The 23,062-nt window shown below is 48.0% G+C and overlaps 1 protein-coding gene across 1 annotated transcript in view; it reads left to right on the top strand.

The window, feature by feature from the left end:
- The window catches only part of TNXB (tenascin XB), a 170,508-nt gene that overhangs the window by 51,688 nt on the left and 95,758 nt on the right, over window positions 1–23,062 (top strand). Inside the window, exons 8-14 of the mRNA XM_063122680.1 lie at window positions 4,384–4,713; window positions 7,876–8,157; window positions 10,277–10,579; window positions 12,856–13,143; window positions 17,408–17,719; window positions 18,581–18,874; window positions 20,615–20,908. Of these exons, the coding sequence (XP_062978750.1) occupies window positions 4,384–4,713; window positions 7,876–8,157; window positions 10,277–10,579; window positions 12,856–13,143; window positions 17,408–17,719; window positions 18,581–18,874; window positions 20,615–20,908 (2,103 nt within the window). The remainder of the gene's footprint in view (window positions 1–4,383; window positions 4,714–7,875; window positions 8,158–10,276; window positions 10,580–12,855; window positions 13,144–17,407; window positions 17,720–18,580; window positions 18,875–20,614; window positions 20,909–23,062) is intronic.

Here is a 23,062-nt window from a genome sequence, read left to right as displayed (position 1 = left end):
GCAGATTCTTCTATGAATTTGTTCACCAATGGTAGGGCCGGCCCCGATCTCAAGGCAGATTCTTCTATGAATTTGTTCACCAGTGGTAGGGCCGGCCCCGATCTCAAGGCAGATTCTTCTATGAATTTGTTCACCAGTGGTAGGACCGGCCCCGATCTCAAGGCAGATTCTTCTATGAATTTGTTCACCAATGGTAGGGCCGGCCCCGATCTCAAGGCAGATTCTTCTGTGAATTTGTTCACCAATGGTAGGGCCGGCAATAAAGCAAAAGGGCCTTATTCGCCAAGGTTAAAGCTGTGGTTTAAGGCGGCAGGGTCTTGCTATTTACTGTTTTACTGTTTTACTCTGTACAGCACCATGTACATTGATGGTGCTATATAAATAAATAATAATAATAATTTCTGGCTTAACCACCAGAGTTAAAGCCATGATTTAAGGTGTCTTCTGAATGGTCCCAATGTATATATTTATTAGATGTTAATTCTGCCTTTTAACCCTTCGTTTTTATCCTCACAAGAGTCTGAGGCAGGTTAGGTTAAAAGATTGGCCCCAGAGCACCCTGTAATGAGAACCCCTGTGTGGTATACTGCAAGTGATTCTATACACAATAAATCGTCTTTAAGTCCAGTGTTCTCGATACGCTTAACACTGTTCAGTAAAACATTTAACACCATGCCGTAAACTTTTACTAGCAAGAGCCAAAGTTTGTGTTTTCTCCCAAAAGTGGCCCTCAAAACTAAGATTTTGAAATTTTCACATTTGGATTTTGAAATAGCCCTAACTTTTTAAATTTCTGTGAAATGTCGTCTGCTGCTAATTCTTTTGTGTCACGTGATCTTATTATTCCCCCACTCCTTTTTAGCTGCAGTCGTGTGCTGACTCTGGTCAAGAGTATCTGGACGCCTTTGTGTTTAACTGCCCTGTTGTTGTTCTTCTTCTTCTAGGCAAAGCCGTGCTCCCAACTCTTGCCTCCGTGTTGCTTCTGTATGGCCAAGAGATTTCTTTTTCCACAGTTTCTTTTGCAGCAATGTCGGCTTCTGTCATAAAACCATCACTCAGCTGCTGCTACCACCGTCCACGCCTCAGCCTCTAAGTCAGGGGTGCAGAACCTCTTCAGCCCAAGGGCCGGATTCCATTTCAGAGAAACTCTCGGGGGCCGCATTCCAGTAGTGGGCGGGGTTAAAGGCAGAAGGGGCAGGACCCAAAGCCCCAAATACTTGCATAGTTTTGCCTAAAGATCTTTCTGCCAGTAACAAGGCCTTTTTAACCTTTGGGAAACCTCCAAATGACTGGTGGAGGAAGGTAGGGTGACCCTATGGAAAGGAGGACCGGGCTCCCGCATCTTTAACAGTTGTATAGAAAAAGGGAATTTCAGCAGGTGTCATTTGTATGCCTGCGGCACCTAATGAAGTTCCCACTTCATCCCAAAAGTTAAAGCTACAGGAGCCATGCCCACTTTTGTATCTGGTCAAGAGGGCAGGGCTCCTGCAGCTTTAACTGTTGTGATGAAGAGGGAATTTCACCGGGTGCTGCAGGCCTACAAATGACCCCTTCTGGAATTCCCTTTTCAATACAACTGTTAAAGATACAGGAGCCCGGTCCTCTTTTTCATATGGCCACCCTAGGAAAGAGGGTTGGACCAGGGAAAGGAGGGGCCTTCTGGGGAACACCAGAAGGCAGATTCAGATCTCCAGAGGGCCAGATTTTCCCCTTCTCCAAAAACCTGAGGTTCTGAACCCCTGTTCTAAACACCCAGCTTGAACCTAACTGGGGATATATGTGGGGTTGTATTTTTTTTCTTAAGGAGTTGCTCTCAGTGCCTGGAGTGTGTGTGTGTGGGGGGGGGATGTATAGGAAATTCTTTATTTTTTCTCTTCTGGGAGGAGGGTTAGCACTGATACAGATTTGTGCAGCCTACCTCTCAATTGAACTTAACTGTACAAGTGATCGCACTGTCCCTTGCAAAGTGTGTTCATATTAGGGCTAGATGAAAATGGGAGAAGGGGCAGTTTTGTGCAAAGACTTTCACCTGCTGCAAAAAGTCCCCCCTTTGTTAATTGAGAGGGGGGGCGTTGAAAGATTGCCACTGTGTACATATGTTCAGAACAAAGGCACTGTGATTTAGGAAGCACTGCCCTCGCTCTAAGGGCATGTCTAGATGAGGGCTTATCCCGGGGATCTTCCCGGGATCATCCCTGTGCATCCACATGATGCACAGGGGATCCCAGGGGCAGGAGGGATGATCCCTCCATTTCCCCAGGATTACCTGGATGGCTTTTAGCCCAGTTTTTCCCAAGACCACAGGAGGTGTGGGCGGCCATCCCAAGTTTCGTCCCAGCTCCTCGCGAGTAAACGCGAGGTGCCGAGAACTGGGCATGGGGCAAGGAGCTTCTCAGGCGCTCCATGCCCATTTGGGGTGGGGTGGGGCCGAATTATTATTTTTTTTAAAAAAATTACCTTATTGTTGGAGCGCTGATGCACTCATCTTCGATAACAACAACAACAACAACAAAAATGGCAGCCGCAACATCCTCCTTCCTCCTGGGACGTCTCGCACCGCGTGTGGACTGAGGGGGAGGATCTCGCGATCAGCATATCGTGAGATCCTCCCCTCCCTTGGTATATAGAATCATAGAATAGTAGAGTTGGAAGGGGCCTACAAGGCCATCGAGTCCAACCCTCTGCTCAGTACAGGAACCCACCCTAAAGCATCCCTGACAGATGGTTGTCCAGCTGCCTCTTGAAGGCCTCTGGTGAGGGAGAGCCCACAACCTCCCTAGGTAACTGGCTCCATTGTCGTACTGTTCTAACAGTCAGGACGTTTTTCCTGATGTCCAGCTGGAATCAGGCTTCCTTTAACTTGAGCCCATTATTCTGTGTCCTGCACTCCGGACGGATCAAGAAGAGATCCTGGCCCTCCTAAATTGGCTTTGTAAAAACATCCCACTATTCCCAGGAGAAAGGCTCAGTTTAGAAAAGAAAGATAGCAATGAAGCTGCTTCCAGTTGAAAATAAACAGGGTTCAAATCAACGCCCACGCAGTTTTGGAGGCCCCTGAAAGTTTCTTCTTCGCTTTCAGAATATTTATGGGCAAATATTTGATGCTGCCTCTAACCTACATGCTAATTATTCCCACCACCCACCGACATTCCCTACGGATCCTGACAGATTCAGGAATTTTAGAAAATGCAAAGTGCAAAATCACTAAATTTTGCATCTTGATTACCATTTTAATAACTCAACTTGTTGTATTTGCATTTTTTTAAAAAAAAAAACCTGTATGTTTTTAGCTATAGCTATAGATGCTTTGGTTCCTTAGCAGGACTTTTCTGGATGATGATATTGATGGGAAGCCAAGTTGCATAGATTCTTGAAAGAGATCCATCACAATCCAGCTTGAAGCAATATAGATGCAGAAGCCAGGAAGATAATTTGGAATAACTCCACATACACATTCACACATACACACACCATGACATAAGGGTGGAACACATCTGTGGCCAATAAAATGAGCATTTCAATGCTAGCATTAACACCTTGATGATGATGATGATGACGACGATGATGATTAATGTTAGGCTTTTTTTTAAAGTGACATTTGAAAGCAGTCAAAAAATTAAAGATTGAAGTTTTGCCAAATCTGAAATTGGTGTGAAATTTCATTGCATCTCTAGTGCTGAGGCTGGAGAGCTGTTGAGATGTGCGGTCACTGATCCACGTCCTTAAGAATGTGAACTTCCACATCCCACCTTCACTAGCTGAACCATTCTGATAGCCTTCAAGGGCAGCCCCTCCACAGAGTGGATAACAGTGGTCAAAGAACCTTCTGCCCCCCCCTTTCAAAATCTTTTATTTATTTATTTATTTATTGCATTTTTATACTGCCCAATAGCCGAAGCTCCCTGGGCAGCTCACAACAATTAAAACCATTCGAAGTATAAAACAAACAGTATAAAAACATGATACAAAGTTCAATATAAAAAGCACAACCAGGATAAAATCAGCAGCGGTGCAGAAATATAAATTTAAACTACAAATTTAAAACAGCCAGGTTCTAATTGAATGTATAGACTGTTAAAATGCTGAGGGAATAAAAAGGTCTTCACCTGGCGTCTGAAAGAATATAGTGTGGATGCCAGGTGAACCTCCTTAGGGAGCTCATTCCACAGCCGGGGTGCCTCAGCAGAGAAGGCCCTCCTCCTGGTAGCCACCTGCCTCACTTCCTTTGGCAGGGGCTCACGGAGAAGGACCCCTGAGGATGACCTTAGGGTCCGGGCAGGTACATATGGGAGTGGAGAGGTATGCTGGCTTCATTAGAATTGGTGAGGAAGGGGCTGAAACTTCCTGAAGGGGTTCTCTCACCCTCCACCTGTCTTCCTTCAGCTCCAGCTTCACCTACAACTGCCAAGACCCGAACCGCCCCTACTCCCGCCCCAAGCCCTGGAGTTCTGCTGAAGGACCTAACGGTGACCGACGTCTCTCCCACCAGTCTCCGCGTGGCCTGGTCAGCCCCGCCCAGTTCCTTCCACAGCTTTTCCCTTCAGTACAAGGACCCCAAATCCAGCGCGCCTCTGGGAGAAGTCAGAGTACCAGGCACAGAGAGAAGCGTCAACGTGATGGGTTTGAGTCCCAGTACTGAGTATGAGCTGCAGCTACATGGGCAGAAACCGGACGGGGTCTACGACGCTCCACTAACAGCAAAGACATCTACAGGTACCTTGCTGGGCTCGCTGAATTCACCCAGACATCATGGGTTACCTTTCTTTCTTTTATCCTTCCTTTCTCCACGCCCCCCCCCCCCCAGCTCTTCTGTAGCTGATTTTGGAAACAAAGATTTCAGCTGATTTTGGAGCAAAGTTTTCAGAATACTTATATTGTTGTCGCAACTCAGGACGTTTTCTGACTCACGTAATCCCACGTTTCTTCCAGATCGATATTTTGGGCTTTTAGTCGCTTTTTTCCTGTGCTCCAGTGTGAACGACCTACCAGTTCAGTGTCATTTCCCAGGATTATGTGAGGGTGGTGGTTATTACCAAATGCTCAGGGGACAGGCAATAAGGCAAGAGTGCAGAGCTTCAGGCGAGGGTCCCAATCTGGTCACTCCCCATTCCCTGGGGGTGCTCCTTCACTCCTCGGTCCTCTCTGTTCCACCCCACTGCTCAGGCTGGGGGTGCTGACAGCTGGTAACGCCAAGCCAAATTCTCTTAAACTCTCCTGGACTATTGAGGCTGGGAACTTTGAATCCTTTATCGTCCATTACCAAGATGCTCAGGGCAAGGCCCAAGCCCTGTCGAAGGGAACCTGTGCTCTCTCCACCTCCATGACCTGGTTCCCTCTCACAGATGAGCAAAAAAAGCCAAAGGCAAGGGGTGGAACCAGGAGTTGTGTGCCTGAATCCACTTTAGAGTGGATTCCTGCACTGAGCAGGGGGTTGGGCTCGATGGCCTTGTAGGCCCCTTCCAACTCTGCTGTTCTATGATTCTATGAAGGGATTAATTATTGCTGATGTGTTTTGGACTAAATCCAGTCCTTCACTAAGGCAATTCTTATAACAATGTAAAATCACTTATCTCCTGAGCGCTGGTGTTCTTTGTGCCACACACAACTCCAGGTTCCACCCCTTGGGCAGGGCACCTGCAGCTTTAACTGTTGTGATGAAGAGGAAATTCCCCCAGGTTCTCCATATATACAAATGACACCTGCTGGAATTTTCTTTTCAATACAACTGTTAAAAGATACAGGAGCCCTGTCCTCCTTTTCATATGGTCACCCTAGCTATTCCCTTTCACAGATACCACATCAACCTCTACGGCGTCTCAGGCAGGAGCGCCTAGGCCCCATTTCCACCCAAGCTGAGACAGGTCAGCAATTGTCCTTCTAGGCCGGGGGTGCGGAACCTCAACCCTGTGGGCCACATCTGGCCTGCCAGGGTTCTGCAGGGTGCCACCCGCTTCCTGTGACCCCACCTCCCTTTTCCTGAACCACCAATCGTTGGGTGTTTCCCCCCCCCCCAATTTTTGTTGCATTTTTGTTTTGCACGTTCCAAAAGGGAGAAATGCCTGTCCTAAGGCTTAGTTACTGGCAGGAAGGGTTTGAAGCTAAAATATGCTGCCCCTGCCTCCTTTTGCCTTTGGCTTCCCCATGACTGGTGCGCGGCCCCCGAGAGCTCCTCCAACATGGAATTCGGCCCTCAGGCTGATAGAGGTTCAACACGCCTGCTCTTGGAGATGGCTGCCTCCGTCATTCTCCTTCCTGGGCTTCTGTGTGGCATCAGGTTGGCTACTGATGTAAACCGAGCGTGCGTGGCTAGTTCAGCTGTGTTTAGTTTTTGTATCCCACTTGATCCGAAACCAGCAACGCAACGCAAGACTAGTAACTTTTGTAAGTTTAATTACAAAGCTGGTTTAGTCCAACGATGGTTTTCTTCCCATTCTCCCCAGCCAAGTTGCTTTCAGACCAGTATAACGAGGTTCCCTCCTTTTCCTCCACCATCCCAAGCAGGAGAGTGTGCCTCCCCTCCCTGCAAAAGCTTGAAGAACCTGGGAGCAGTGGAAAGAGTGGTGGGAGGGTGAGGGTTCGGCACCTTGGAGAGCTTCTTTAGCGTTCTGGCTGGTTCTGGCTGAAACCTAGTGGGAATCTACACTGGTGTTATTCTAATGTTTTGAATGGGTTACTGTGACACATAGCGTCACGTGACCCTGGGTCTCCAACACTGTAAATGAGTCGTACTTACAGGTTCTGTTTCTTAGTTCCAGCGTGGCTACAGATTCATGTGCCTCCTTCTACCGGTATCAGAGCTGCTGGGTTTGCTCCGCCCACTTCCTGTTCTCCTTCCTTCGCCCCGTTTGCTATCTTATCTGCTACAGCAGATAAATCACACCAGCGTTATACTGTGCAATCACTGACAATTGCATGCAAAGGACTCAGAAGTTTTCCACCTTAGAATCTGCTTTGATTGTGAAGTACTCCCATGCATCCTGCCTTAAAATTTGAATCAAATTGGGTCATCGGTTGATTTTTTATGATTTTTTTTTTTAACATTTCCCCCCTCTTTGCAAAGGAGCTGAGGAGTGCTCAAAGGATCGCTGTAGCTCCGTGCAGGAAAATTAACAAGGGTCCAAAGTCCAAAACTTATGACCAGCAGGGCTTAAATGGGGCTGTTGCTAAAACTTTTCAATTTGGTCTCCCATCCCAACCCTGACCAGACCCAACCCTGCTTAGCTTCAGCAAAGTGGCTGGCTCCTATGCACTCAGGCTATTCCCTGGGACCTGCATTAAGATGTTTTGGGAGGAGGTTTGTGTGTGTTTATGACTTGCCCTGCACTCCTGGCTAGGAATGAGGCAGGCAGTGGGCGGAGCAAACCCAGCAGCTCTCAGAGAAGAGGGAGGGAGAACAACAATGTGCCCTGCGGTAACGTTACAGCTACAGAGGACCGATACAGAGAACCACGTTAGAAAGAGACACTAGCAACGTTATAAGACTAGTGTAGATCCGGCCCTAGAGTGGATTCACAGCCCCACTGAAATCAGAGCCACCAGCTTCCACTGCTTGGGAGATCTTTTGTCACCCAGTTGACAGCGGCCCCTCCCAGAGCCCTCCCATTTTGGCATTTTCTACTATCGGGCCCCTGCTGCCCAATGAGAAGCAGCCCCTCCATGACATGAGTTAGGAGCCAGATGTTGCTCATGGGCTGCTAGTTGGCCATCTCTGACAGTTGGTCATCCTACCTAAGCCACTTTCCCCCCCCCACCCTAGCACCCGGAACAAACAAGAACTCAGGGGGGGGAAATCTGGTATTTCCTCCATTAGTTTACTTCTCTCCTTCCTAAATTTTTTAACAGCCATCATCCTCGCCTCCTTTTGTCCATTTTTAGCTCCAGCAGCAGAAGCAGAGAAGCCCAGCCTAGGACAGATCTCCATCTTGGAAGTGACAGACAAGTCTGCCCGCCTCTCCTGGGATGTCCCCACCGGAGCCTTTGACTCCTTTTTGATCCAATATAAAGATGCTGAGGGCAAACCAAAGGCACTGCCTGTGGACCGGGACTCCCGGGAAGCCACGATCTCTAACCTGGTACCTTCCCGAAAATACAAGTTCAATCTTTACGGACTCGTAGGCCGCAAGCGTCTTGGCCCTGTTTCCACGGAGACGGTCACAGGTGAGCAATGGAAACCAGGCAAAGAGCGTCACACTGCAGCAGTTATTAATGCGCACGTCCGAAGCTATGGAACACTAACGCTTTATCTGTGGGGCTCCACAGATTCGTATAAGAGGAAAACCGAGGGGGTAAAGGAATGAGGCAAAAGAGGATGCGACGGGGCGGGGGGGCTGAACACGTCTCCTCTCTCTTGCTGCCCATTCCCCCCTCTTTGTTTTAATTTTAAAAGCTCTTTCTGCCCGTTCCCCATATAGGAGGAAAACTGAGTGGAGAAAGGAACGAGGCAGCAGACGAGGATGCGAGCGAGGGACTGAACACATCTCCTCCCTCTCGCTGCCCTCTTTGTTTTTATTTTAAAAGCTCTCTCTTCCCGTTCCCCATATAGAAGGAAAACTGAGTGGAGAAAGGAACGAGGCAGCAGAAGAGGATGCGAGCGAGGGACTGAACACATCTCCTCCCTCTCGCTGCCCTCTTTGTTTTAATTTTAAAAGCTCTCTCTGCCTGTTCCCCATATAGAAGGAAAACTGAGTGGAGAAAGGAACGAGGCAGCAGACGAGGATGTGAGCGAGGGACTGAACACATCTCCTCCCTATCGCTGCCCTCTTTGTTTTAATTTTAAAAGCTCTCTCTGCCCGTTCCCCATACAGGAGGAAAACTGAGTGGAGAAAGGAACGAGGCCGCAGATGAGGATGCGAGCGAGGGACTGAACACATCTCCTCCCTCTCGCTGCCCTCTTTGTTTTAATTTTAAAAGCTCTCTCTGCGGACCTCCGCAGATTCATATCATTCAACCTGAAAACGGCGGGAAGGAACGAGGCAGCCAGAGGACACTATAGGTGGGAAGGCAGGAAATCGCCCAATCACATGGTCCTGCCCTCAAAGTTACGCCCACATTTCAAAATGCGATTTAACTCCCCCCAAGGACACATAACTACAACGCGGTGCAAACTCAAAGGTTGATCCAAAAGTCGCGGTGCGGCGAATGGGTGGCTGCGTCATGTGTCCTGAAACGTGAATCTGCGCATTTAGGTCAGGGTAAAGAAGCCATATAGACCTCCCCCAGAAATGTTGGCATACTTTTGGGGTTGAAATGAGTTTGAGATGGTGGTGGGGATTCGATTTTGGAGTGGATGGGCCCAAAGTCGGAAGGGCTGGACCAAAATACTTAAAAAGCAAAAGAAAAATACCAGCATATTTCAGCATGGAGCAATTCTTACTGCCAGTAACTAAGCCTTAGGAAAGGCTTTTCAGAAGGAGGGGGAAATATGCAAAACCTGGGAAACCACCCAATGACTGGTGGTTGGCAGAAAGGAGGCGGGGCCAAGGGAAAGGAAAGCATCCGAGGGCATGAGATCCTAGTGATGTAGGTCGCTTCATCCCACGTACCTGTTTCCCTCGAATTATCCCCTACAGCGCTAAGCTGCCATTGTTGTTGTTGCTAGCTAAATCACACCCCGGGCAGCAGCGCTCTTAAGATCCTTTGCATACCAGGAAAAGGGTTTAAGGGGGGGAATGTAAAAAAAAATCATAAAAAATCAACGGATGATCCAATCCAATTCAAATTTGGTATGCTTAAAGCTCTCCTTAATATCTATTACTGTGCCAATTTCGATGTCTTTATCTTTAAAACTTACACAGATGTAAGCATTTGTTTAATTTTTCTTTAAACATATCAAATCCTGCTCTTGCGCCCCCAGTGGCCACTCGGAAAACAACGAATGATTTGCTCCAAAATTAGTAGCAAAATAGGTCGAGTATTTTGACTTTATTAAAGCAGGATTCATGGGAGTACTTCACAGTCAAAGCAGATTATAAACTGGAAAACTCCAGAGTTCTTCACAATAAAAGCAGATTATAAGCTGGAAAACTTCAGAGTCCTTTGCACGCAATTCGCAGTGATTGCACAGTATAACGCTGGTGTGATCAAGCTCAGGGCGGGATACAAATGTTTCAAATAAATAAATAAAATGATTAGGATCCCAGGAGCGTTGGTTTTGTCCCGCAGGCCTTAGTTCTACGACTCCTGTGCTTACCTCTGCACCGCACCAGCTATCCCACACCACAACTCCCTAATTTCTTCTTCCGCTTCCTTCTTCTTCTTTTTTTGCTTTCTGTTTTAGCCTCCGGGGCGCCTGAAAAGCCAGACAAGGAGCTAACGGCACCGCCCAATTTGGGAGAACTCTCCGCCTCCGACATCACCAGCGACACTGTCCGTTTGTCCTGGAGTGTCCCTTCTGGGAGCTTTGATTCGTTTCTGATCCAGTACAAGGATGCCGAGGGCAGGCCCCAAGTGTTGCCCATGGAAGGGGACACCCGTGAAGTCACCATCCCTAGCCTGGCTCCCTCCCGCAGATATAGGTTCAATCTCTACGGCATCGCCAATCGCAAACGCCTCGGCCCTGCCACTACCGACGTCACCACAGGTCAGCGGAAACAACGTCACGTTTCCTGTAATATAATATTTATCACATGGGAGTGAGCAGATTGTGTGCTAGGTTCCCATGCCGGCTCTGCTGGTCCTCAGCAGGGCCAGAGTCAAAAGCAGGCATGGCTGGGCATCTCCGAAGGGCCCACATCCCAGCAGGGTTCCCCCTGGAAAGAACACCCTCCTCTTCACCATGGCAACCTGCTTGTTCCCCTGCCTCTCGCTCTGGACCTGACAACGGTGGTGATGAGAAGAAGGAGCAGCAGATGCCACGGCCTACTTGCTCGCTGGCTCTCTGCCTGTCAAGCAAGCAAGTGGTAGCACAACAATGGTAGATGTAGGCCCTCACCAAGAGCCCAGCCATTGATGCCTAGGGTGACCATATGAAAAGGAGGACAGGGCTCCTGTATCTTTAACAGTTGTATTGAAAAGGGAATTTCAGCAGGTGTCATTTGTATATGTATTGAGCCTCGTGTGGCGCAGAGCGGTAAAGCAGCAGTTTCTGCAGCCGAAACTCTCCCCACGGCCTGAGTTCGATCCCAGCGGAAGCTGGTTTCAGGCAGCCGGCTTGGGTCGACTCAGCCTTCCATCCTCCCAAGGTCGGTAAAATGAGTACCCAGCTAGCTGGAGGAAAGGTAATAATGGCCGGGGAAGGCAACGGCAAACCACCCCGCTATAAGGCCTGCCAAGAAAACGTCAACAAAAGCTGGCATCCCTCCAAGAGTCAGTAATGACTCAGTGCTTGCACGAGAGGTTCCTTTCCTTCCTTTCCATTTGTACATATGGGGAACCTGGTGAAATTTCCTCTTCATCACAACAGTGAAAGCTGCTGGTGCCCTGCCCTCTTTTAAATCTGGTCACTCTAGTATAGCTCCTGCAGCTTTAACTGTGGTGATGAAGAGGGAATTTCACCAGGTTCTCCATATATACAAATGACACCTGCTGAAATTCTTCTTTTCTATGCAACTGTTAAAGATACAGGAGCCCTGTCCTCCTTTTCATATGGCCACCCTATTGATGCCGGGCCCTGACGTCAGGTTCAAGACTTCTGCAACGTGCTCTACGTAGGACGCCTTTTGTGCCTAGTCCGGAAACTTCAACTAGTTCAAAATATGGCAGCCAGGTTGGTAACTGTCAGGTATAAGCCTTGTACCTAGTAGTTAGATTTATTAGGAAATGGTTTGAGAATGTCAGAAGTTCTCTGCAAGCTTATCTCTGTAAGCAGTTCCCATGGGAGTAGCTGGTTCACTCCTTTGCCTCGGCCTTGAAGCGGCTGGTTCCCTGGGAACTTCAGAGTGTTTTGGAAAAGGTGGGGGCCGCTCTTTGAAGTGGGTTGTAACATCCCGCCCTCTTGGCATGTGCTCATGGTTTACAGGTCAGAGGACCTGTCTGTCAAGTGGCTTTGAACAGGCCTTATATGCTGGTGCCAAGCTGAAAAAGCTTTGCTAGGTTTCATCTCTTGACGCAATGCCCGACCTCCCTCCTGCTTCGGATTCCATCTCCGCTTGGGACTTTGAAAACACTCTGAAGTTCCCAGAGAACCAGCTGCTTCAAGGCCGAAGCAAAGGAATGAACCAGCTACTCCCATGGGAACTGCTTATAGAGATAAGCTTGCAGAGAACTTCTGACATTCTCAAACCATTTCCTAATAAATCTAATCACTAGGTGCAAGGCCTATTCCTGACAGTGACTGGTACACGTAGGGGGGACCACATTACACCAGTTTTAAAATCTCTTCACTGGCTGCCAATTAGTTTCCAGGCGAAGTATAAAGTGTCGGTCATCACCTTTGAAGCCCTACATGGTTTGGGTCCAGGTTACCTGCGGGATCGCCTTCTCCCGCACAATCCGCCCCACACACGCAGGTCCTCTGGGAAGAATCTACTTCAGTCTGCCAAAATTAGGCTGACAAGTATTACCCAGAGGACCTTCTCTTCTGCTGTTCCCAGACTGTGCAATGGCCTGCCGGAAGAGACTCGTCAACTTGACAGTCTACTAGCATTCAAGAAAGTATAAAGACTGATCTATTCCGGCAGGCCTATCCAGGGGAATTTTAGGATATTTTTTTAGGATGTTTTAATAATGTATACTATGTTTTTAATTCAGTTTTATGTATTTTATATTTATTGTTATTCCCTGCCTCGATCCAAACGGAGAGGCGGATAAGAAATACATTATTATTATTATTATTATTATTATTATTATTATTATTATTATTATTCCGAGGATTATCAAGGGCTGCTGGTTAACTTTTGTTTTCCATCTCCACCGCAGCATCACGGGAGGCAGAGCCCATCCCTGAGCCTGTCCTCGGTGACCTCTCCATCGTAGATGCTACCAGCAACTCTGTCCGTCTCACCTGGAGCGTTCCCACAGGCACCTTCGACTCCTTCTTGCTCCAGTACCAAGACCCAGAGGGCCACCATCAATCCCTGCCCACGGACCGAGATTCCCGTGAAGCCACCATTCCCAACTTGGCTCCTTCCCAAAGATACAGATTCAATCTCTACGGCATCTCTGGGTCCCGGCATCTTGGACCCATCTCTGCTGATGCCGTCACAGGTGAGCAGTTTAACAAGCCAAGCCAACTTCCTGGGCTGGTGGAGTGCTTGTCCTCTTTTTCCTTTGGGGATCAGAAGGCTAGTAAACGATCTCCTCATGCTTTAAAACGCCTTCGCTTTGAGTGGTGCTACCAGAGAATTATTTATCAGGACACAGAATCATAGAATTCTGGAGTTGGAAGGGACCACAAGGATCATCTAGTCCAACCCCATGCTGTGTGCAGGAAAACCAATTAAACCATCCATGAGAGGTGGCTGTCCAGCCTCTTCTTAAAAACCTCCAGAGATGGAGAACCCACAACCTCCACAAGTAGACATGTCTACACACTACAGAGATGAATGAGCTGCAAGTTAGTTTCACTATCAAGAGTCCTACTAGGGAGCCAGAGTCATGGGAACTGTAGCTCTACTACGGAGCCATGGGAATTGTAGCTCTACTAAGGAGCCATGGGAATTGTAGCTCTACTAAGGAGCCATGGGAATTGTAGCTCTACTAAGGAGCCATGGGAATTGTAGCTCTACCAAGGAGCCATGGGAATTGTAACTCTACTAAGGAGCCATGGGAATTGTAACTCTACTAAGGAGCCATGGGAACTGTAGCTCTACTACGGAGCCATGGGAACTGTAGCTCTACTACGGAGCCATGGGTATTGTAGCTCTACTAAGGAGCCATGGGAATTGTAGCTCTACTAAGGAGCCATGGGAATTGTAGCTCTACTAAGGAGCCATGGGAATTGTAACTCTACTAAGGAGCCATGGGAATTGTAACTCTACTAAGGAGCCATGGGAATTGTAGCTCTACTAAGGAGCCATGGGAATTGTAGCTCTACTAAGGAGCCATGGGAACTGTAGCTCTACTACGGAGCCATGGGAATTGTAGCTCTACTAAGGAGCCATGGGAATTGTAGCTCTACTATGGAGCCATGGGAATTGTAGCTCTACTAAGGAGCCATGGGAATTGTAGCTCTACTAAGGAGCCATGGGTATTGTAGCTCTACTAAGGAGCCATGGGTATTGTAGCTCTACTAAGGAGCCATGGGAATTGTAGCTCTACTAAGGAGCCATGGGAATTGTAGCTCTACTAAGGAGCCATGGGAATTGTAGCTCTACTAAGGAGCCATGGGAATTGTAGCTCTACTACGGAGCCATGGGAATTGTAGCTCTACTAAGGAGCCATGGGAATTGTAGCTCTACTAAGGAGCCATGGGAATTGTAGCTCTACTAAGGAGCCATGGGAATTGTAGCTCTACTATGGAGCCATGGGAATTGCAGTCCTACTAAGGAGCCATGGGAATTGTAGCTCTACTATGGAGCCATGGGAATTGCAGTCCTACTAAGGAGCCATGGGAATTGTAGCTCTACTAAGGAGCCATGGGAATTGTAGCTCTACTACGGAGCCATGGGTATTGTAGCTCTACTACGGAGCCATGGGTATTGTAGCTCTACTAAGGAGCCATGGGAATTGTAGCTCTACTAAGGAGCCATGGGAATTGTAGCTCTACTAAGGAGCCATGGGAATTGTAGCTCTACTAAGGAGCCATGGGAATTGTAGCTCTACTATGGAGCCATGGGAATTGTAGCTCTACTACGGAGCCATGGGTATTGTAGCTCTACTACGGAGCCATGGGTATTGTAGCTCTACTAAGGAGCCATGGGAATTGTAGCTCTACTAAGGAGCCATGGGAATTGTAGCTCTACTAAGGAGCCATGGGAATTGTAGCTCTACTAAGGAGCCATGGGAATTGTAGCTCTACTATGGAGCCATGGGAATTGCAGTCCTACTAAGGAGTCATGGAAATTGTAGCTCTACTAAGGAGCCATGGGAATTGCGGTTCTACTAAAATGTAATGGAAGGGACCTTAGCTCAGTGTGATAGAGCACATTTATTTATTTATTTTATTGCATTTATATACCGCCCCATAGCTGAAGCTCTCTGGGCGGTTTACAAAAGTTTAAAACAGTAAACATTAAAAACAAATATACAAAGTTTAAAAACATAAAAAAGCATAAAAACAACAGTATCCTTGTAAAAACAACTATTCTGGGGTCAGTTAGAAACAAACAAACTCAGCACACGTTGTTAACTGACTGGGAGAAGAGAAAGGTCTTAACCTGGCGCCGAAAAGATATCAATGTTGGCGTCAGGCGAGCCTCGTCGGGAAGAGGCGGGGCCAAAGGCAGCCCCACGTAGACCGCGTTGCAGTAATCTAATTTGGAGGTTACCAGGGCAGGGCATGGACGACTGAAGCTAGGTTATCCCTGTCCAGATAGGGGCGTAGCTGGGCCACGAAACAGAGCTGGTAGAAGGCACTCCGTACCACCGAGGCCACCTGAGCCTCAGGGGACAGAGATGGTTCTAGGAGAACCCCCAAGCTACGGACCTGCTCCTTCAGGGAGAGTGCAACCCCATCCAGTCAGAAGAACCACCCACTAACAGCATCTCAGTCTTGTCTGGATTGAGTTTTGCCAGTCAGTGTCAAAAATACTAGGCTAGATGGACCAATGGTCTGACAGAGCTCAACCACACCACCAATTTATTGCACTCCCGCCATGCCAGATATATGTTTTTGCAGCACGGTACTCACATGATGTCACCCCTGTCCTGCACTCATCTCGCCTCTTCCCCTCCATTGTCTGTGTTATTGTGGAACGGGGAAAGCCCGGTTCCCCCCCTCTATGCGCAATAAAGCTGCTCCTCTGTCCCGTGTATTGCTGTCCTTGCGCTATGTTGGACCATCCCGTTTTTGTTGGGGGCGTGTGTGTCAAAGGGCGCAAAAGAGGAGGGCGGGCTGGTTTTCCACTCAACTGCTCATATGTGAAGGGGGAGGAAGAGAGAGCACCCAAACACCCTATGGAGAAAGCGAGTGAGGCCGCTGTCACCCATGCCCGGGACTCCGTCCCATTCAACTCTATGGTTCTTACTCCAGAGTAGGCATGTCTACTTTTCCTGACCAGAACAATGTCAGCTTCCCATTGCCATGCCAACGTTGACCACAAACTTCTCCAAAAACAAATTGTAATACTTTCTCTTGACTTATATTGCTTATATTATATTATACTATATTATATAATACTATACTATACTATACTATATTATATTATATTATATTATATTATATTATACTATATTATACTAGCCAATCCAGTTACCTAGGGGGCGTTGTGGGCTCTCCCACACTAGAGGCCTTCAAGAGGCAGCTGGACAACCATCTGTCAGGGATGCTTTGATGTGGATTCCTGCATTGAGCAGGGGGTTGGACTCGATGGCCTTGTAGGCCACTTCCAACTCTGCTATTCTATGATTCTATGAATAGGATCTTAGGGGAAAGCATAGTGTTTTGTTTTACTGTAACTGCGCAGTTTCAGGCTGCTGTACTATTGTATAATAGATAGATAGATAGATAGAATTAACTGCAGGGGGAAGGAGAACGTAGAGGGCGGGGCAGGAGATTTCACCAGCACAGTAGTGATACAGGTGAAAAGATACATGAGCTGAAATAGCGCAACAACGCACAGACATGAAAGTGCCCAGCATTTGACTCGCTACGGAAACGGAGGGGGAAACCGTGGGCACAAAGCGGGGCGGGGGGGGAAGAAGGTGTGATGGAGCTCTCGGTGTAAGGCATCTTCCTATGTTCCTAATTGTAGTTCTGTGCAGAAGCTGGAGATGGCTGACGACTGTTACCCAGAGGACCTTCTCCTCTGCTGCTCCCAGACTGTGGAACGGCCTGCCGGAGGAGACTCGTCAACTTGACAGTCTACTAGCATTCAAGAAAGCTATAAAGACTGATCTCTTCCGGCAGGCCTATCCAGTGGAATATTAAGATGTTTTTAGGATGTTTTAAGGATGTTTTAAAGATGTTTTAATCATGTATGGTATGTTTTTAATTAGTTTTTGATGTGCATTTTATATCACGTTTTTATACTGTTTGTTTTATACTTTGAGTGGTTTTAGTTTTTTTGAACCGCCCAGGGAGCTTCGGCGGTTGGGCGGTATAGAAATGCAATAAATAAATAAATAATGGCTAAAGATGGAACCTCAGCATCTTGACAAAGCTACAAATCTCAAGATTGTGGGGATTGTAGGGACAGATGTGGGTGCCGAGGCAAATAAAACGTGTTTTTTTTCACTCCCCCACCGCACCCCCATTATCATTCTTTCAATATTCCTTCCCAAGGGCTTTTAATACATTCCAAGAACTAGCCAATCCTGAATGTGTTGAGTGTTGCTGACTACCATTGTCCTTCTTCTGTGGCCTTCACAGCAGCATCTCAGGAAACAAAAAAGGAGAGGCCAGATGAGACGATATTGACTCCGCCCAGCCTGGGGGAGCTCTCGGCCTCTGACGTCACCGCTGATTCTGTCCGCCTCTCCTGGACTGTCCCCACCGGCAGCTTTGACTCCTTCCAGATCCAGTACAAGGACGCGGAGGGCAAACCCCAGGCGTTGCCCGTGGACGGAGCCTCTCGTGAGGTCACCGTCCCCAACCTGGCTCCTTCCCGCAGATACAAGTTCAGCCTCTACGGCGTCTCCGGCCGCAAGCGCTCCAGCCCCGTCTCCACGGAGGCCACCACAGGTCAGCAGCAGCAGGGGTCAACTTGGCTGGACGGTTTTTAAGAGATTGCATTCCCATTTTAATAATCCAGCAGGGGTCAGCGCTGATGTCAGAAGTCATTATCTACCACTTCCATTTCTAATTTTTACAGTAGCCGCCCCTTCAGAGACTCTTTCTCTTTCCTGTTGTCTTTGCCTCCTCTGCCCCTGTGTATATCTTTCTCTGCCTCCACCAGCATGAAGCCAGTTCACACAAACACTTGGCTTGTGATTCGATGTTTCCCTTATTTGTTTATTTATTTATTTATTTATTTATTACATTTCTATACCGCCCAATAGCCGGAGCTCTCTGGGCGGTTCACAAAAATTAAAAACATTCAAAGTATAAAGCAACCGTATAAAACCATAATATAAAATACAATATAAAAGCTCAACCAGATCAAAACAGCAGCAATGCAAAATTACAAATTTAAAACACCAAGTTAAAATTTATTTATAGACTGTTAAAATGCTGGGAGAATAACAAGGTCTTGTTATGCTTTTAGACCTGGGGTCTAAAAGCATATAATGTAGGTGCCAAGTGAACCTCCTTAGGGAGCTCATTCCACAGCCGGGGTGCCACAGCAGAGAAGGCCCTCCTCCTGGTAGCCACCTGCCTCACTTCCTTTGGCAGGGGCTCGCAGAGAAGGACCCCTAAGGATGAACTTAACTTGCTACAATATGGGTGAATCCAAAGCACTTTTTGGCCCGGTGTTTCTCCCTTTCTCTTAAAGCTATTCCTGCTTTATGTATTTATTCTCATCATAATTTAGGAATAACACAAAGTGAACCCTCTCTGCTGGGTGTACTAATCACCACCTCCTTCTTTTACCCTGGATTGCAGCCTCACAGGAAGTAGATGAGCCCGTCACAGTTCAGCCCAGTTTGGGGGAGCTCTCGGCCTCTGACGTCACCCCTGATTCCGTCCGCCTCTCCTGGACTGTCCCCACCAGCAGCTTTGACTCCTTCCAGATCCAGTACAAGGACGCGGAGGGCAAACCCCAGGCGTTGCCCGTGGACGGAGCCTCTCGTGAGGTCACCGTCCCCAACCTGGCTCCTTCCCGCAGATACAAGTTCAGTCTCTACGGCGTCTCCGGCCGCAAGCGCTCCAGCCCCATCTCCACGGAGGCCACCACAGGTCAGCAGCAGCAGGGGTCAACTTGGCTGGACGGTTTTTAAGAGATTGCATTCCCATTTTAATAATCCAGCAGGGGTCAGCGCTGATGTCAGAAGTCATTATCTACCACTTCCATTTCTAATTTTTACAGTAGCCGCCCCTTCAGAGACTCTTTCTCTTTCCTGTTGTCCTTGCCTCCTCTGCCCCTGTGTATATCTTTCTCTGCCTCCACCAGCATGAAGCCAGTTCACACAAACACTTGGCTTGTGATTCGATGTTTCCCTTATTTATTTATTTATTTATTACATTTCTATACCGCCCAATAGCCGGAGCTCTCTGGGCGGTTCACAAAAATTAAAAACATTCAAAGTATAAAACAACCGTATAAAACCATAATATAAAATACAATATAAAAGCTCAACCAGATCAAAACAGCAGCAATGCAAAATTACAAATTTAAAACACCAAGTTAAAATTTATTTATAGACTGTTAAAATGCTGGGAGAATAACAAGGTCTTGTTATGCTTTTAGACCCCTGGACGCTTCTCCAAAATTGCACTCCCATTTTAACTCCTTTCTTGTTTCAGGGGCATCAGATCTGGTCGCCTAACTCTTGACTTCCTAGTTTTACAGTAGCTGCTGTGGCACGAACCTTCCACAAATTTATTTATTTATTTATTTATTATTTTTATTTCATTTATACACCGCCCCACAGCTGAAGCTCTCTGGGCGGTTTACAACAATTAAAAATGGTAAACATTAAAAGTATACAAAATTTTAAAACCATCAAAAACATAAAAAACAGTATTAAAACAACAGCATCCATTTAAAAACAATTCTGGGGCCCATTAAAAACAAACTTAACGTTGTTAAATGCTGTTAAAATGCCTGGGAGAAGAAAAAAGTCTTGACCTGACGCCGAAAAGATAACAATGCTGGCACCAGGCGAGCCTCATCGGGGAGATCGTTCCACAGTCGGGGGGCCACCACTGAAAAGGCCCTCTCCCTTGTTGCCATCCTCCGAGCTTCCCTCGGAGTAGGCACTCGGAGGAGGTTGTCTTTCCCTTCATTTTTTTAATCTATAGTTGCCTTTTCTCCCACTCCTCCACCAACTGTAGCCAATTCACCAACATTCTCTGCTTGTGGTTACATCTTGTTTTCCTACCTGGATTAATGCCTGTTGCCAGTGGGCCGTCGGAGGGCCTTGACAGCCAATCTAACTACAGGCTGATAAATGCACAATTACTTCTGATTCATTGCACAGGATCTAATTGTCTTCACACATAAAAGTGCTCCTGTTATGAGTGTATGTGATTTTCCAAATGCTCAAATTGCAACATATTGTTGTTGGGAAAACGCAATTCTAGAATGGATTGATAACTCTTGGAGGGTCGATGGACCTGCTTCATAGCTGGGACTGAAAGAAATGGCTTGTTTATGTCATCCAACTGACAGTATTCATGTTTTCTTATATAGTCGTAATATTCAGTCATGGTACTGGACACAAGAATATGAATCTTTGCATTAACAAAAGGTTCTTACCCTCCCAAAACTGAGTACATTCAGATAATCAGTAACACAAATTACTATAATATAGATGAAACCAGAGGGTGGTTTTCACTCAATGTTTTTCCCTTTCCCTTCAAAAAATATTTTTATTTTTTTCCCTAGCAGGATTTAGGAACTGTACAACTTCAAACTATCCCTGCTGCTGCCTGCACTGGTCACCATCTCTTTATCTGTTTCATTCTCCATTGCAGCCTCACGGGAGGGAGAGGAGCCCGTCACAGTTCAGCCCAGTTTGGGGGAGCTCTCGGCCTCTGACGTCACCGCTGATTCCGTCCGCCTCTCCTGGACTGTCCCCACCGGCAGCTTTGACTCTTTCCTGGTGCAGTACAAGGACGCGGAGGGCAAACCTCAGGCGTTGCCCGTGGACGGAGCCTCTCGTGAGGTCACCGTCCCCAACCTGGCTCCTTCCCGCAGATACAAGTTCAGCCTCTACGGCGTCTCCGGCCGCAAGCGCTCCAGCCCCATCTCCACGGAGGCCACCACAGGTCAGCAGCGGGCGTCAACCTGGATGGAGGCTTTTAAGAAATTGCACCTCCATGTTAATTTCTTTTAATTCCCCAAGGGGCAGCGTTGGTGGCAGAAGTGGTCGCGTAACATTTGTATTTCTTGTTCTACAGTAGTTGCTATGCGATGGACTTCCTCCAAATGGTCTACCATTTGCCAGCCTGCCTTTTCTCTTTCCTCTCTGTCTCTTTGTTTTTCTCTCCCTACTGCCCCCACCCCACATCCCTCTCTCTGTCTTTCTTTATAGCCGTCTCCCCAATCCCAATTTACACCAACAATTGACTTGTGGCGCTATGTTTCTCTTCCTACCTGGATTGCATTGTGCTTGTCTCCAGTGGTTCATTGGAGGGGCTTTCCAGCCAATGAAATTATAGCTCAACACACGCACAGTCGCTGTTCGGTTTGATGGACAGGATCCAGCTGTTGCCACTCATGAAAAGGCCACTTTTATATCGCCTTTCCACTGCACTCAAATTGCAATTGATTGGTGCTGAGAAAATGTAATTGGGGATTGGGCTGCTTAATCTAGGGTGACCCTATGGAAAGGAGGACAGGGCTCCTGTATCTTTAACAGTTGCATAGAAAAGGGCATTTCAGCAGATGTCATTTGTATGCATGCAGCGCCTAGTGAAATTCCCTCTTCATCACAACAGTTAAAGCTGCAGAAACTATACTAGAGTGACCAGACTGAAAAGAGGGCAGGGCACCTGCAGCTTTAACTGTTGTGATGAAGAGGGAATTTCACCGGGGGCAGATCTAGACAGCGTCCTGAAGGTGCTTGCGTGCGCCTTCAGTGCGCCCCGAAACTCATTGTGTAGATCCTGGAGGTGGAGGAGGAGGCGGCGGTGGCGGCCCCCATCGCCCCTCGCGGGGACGGGGCGAGAAGTTTCCGGCCTCAGCGGCTTCGCTGGGGAATCCGGCCGCCGCCCACCTCCCCGCTGGCCTCCTGCTGCCGGCGAAAGAGCCACCCGGGTCGGAGAGCTCGGCGGAAGAAGCCGCCGCCCCGCCTCCTCCTCCGCCTCCAGGATCTACACAGTGTGTTTCGGGGCGCACTGGAGACGCACGCAAGCGCCTTCAGGACGCTGTCTAGATCCACCCCGGGTTCCCCATATATGCAAATGGCACCTGCTGAAATTCCCTTTGCAATACAACTGTTAAAGATACAGGAGCCCTGTCCTCCTTTTCATATGAAAGCAAGCAGTCCCTACTGAGGGACAGAAGCAGGAGGCAAAGTGACGGTAGGGAAACACGACGCCCCCCTTGCCTGATGACGCCCTGAATGCCACCCTCTGAAACTCCAAAGTGCATCTGAAGAACAATGGGAACAGCCCACTTCCCTTTGCAGCACTTTGGACGTGAGCCATTTCGCTTTGGAAGTCGCCTAAATACCTCTGAATGGGACGGCTTTTCTTTGGTGTTCGGGCTTCATCCAAAATAAATCCACGCCCTTAACACATCTGCCCAGTAACCTACAGTTCTAATCCTCCCAAAATGGAATACATCTGGATGAAAGTGAAGGATTGTTTGCTCCAGTGTTTCACCTTTTTTCTTAGGCCATAGCTAGACCAAAGGTTTATCCCTGGATCGTCCAGGGGTCAAACCTGTTCATCTAGGTGACACACAGGGGATCCAGTGCTCAGGCAGGGGCGAACGCTGGATGATCCCAGGATAAACCTTAGGTCTAGCTGTGGCCTTAAACCTATTCCTGCAACAAACTGCCTTTGCTTCTGGTTACACTGGTCACCATCTCGTTATCTGTTTTACGCCTCGCTCACTGCAGCCTCACGGGTGGTAGAGGAGACCGTGGCTGTTCAGCCCAGCCTGGGGGCGCTCTCGGCTTCTGACGTCACCGCTGATTCCGTCCGCCTCTCCTGGACCGTCCCCACCGGCAGCTTTGACTCTTTCCTGGTGCAGTACAAGGATGCCAACGGCAAACCCCAAGCGTTGCCCGTGGAGGGGGGATCCCGTGAGGCCACCGTCCCCAACCTGGCTCCTTCCCGCAGATACAAGTTCAGCCTCTACGGCGTCTCCGGCCGCAAGCGCTCCAGCCCCGTCTCCACGGAGGCCACCACAGGTCAGCACCGGGAGTCAACCTGGACGGAGGCTTTTCAAGAGATTGCATTCCCATTTTAACA

Source organism: Elgaria multicarinata, chromosome 3, assembly GCF_023053635.1.
Source record: "Elgaria multicarinata webbii isolate HBS135686 ecotype San Diego chromosome 3, rElgMul1.1.pri, whole genome shotgun sequence".
Lineage (NCBI taxonomy): Eukaryota > Metazoa > Chordata > Lepidosauria > Squamata > Anguidae > Elgaria > Elgaria multicarinata.
This window is presented reverse-complemented; position numbering and strand designations above follow the sequence as displayed.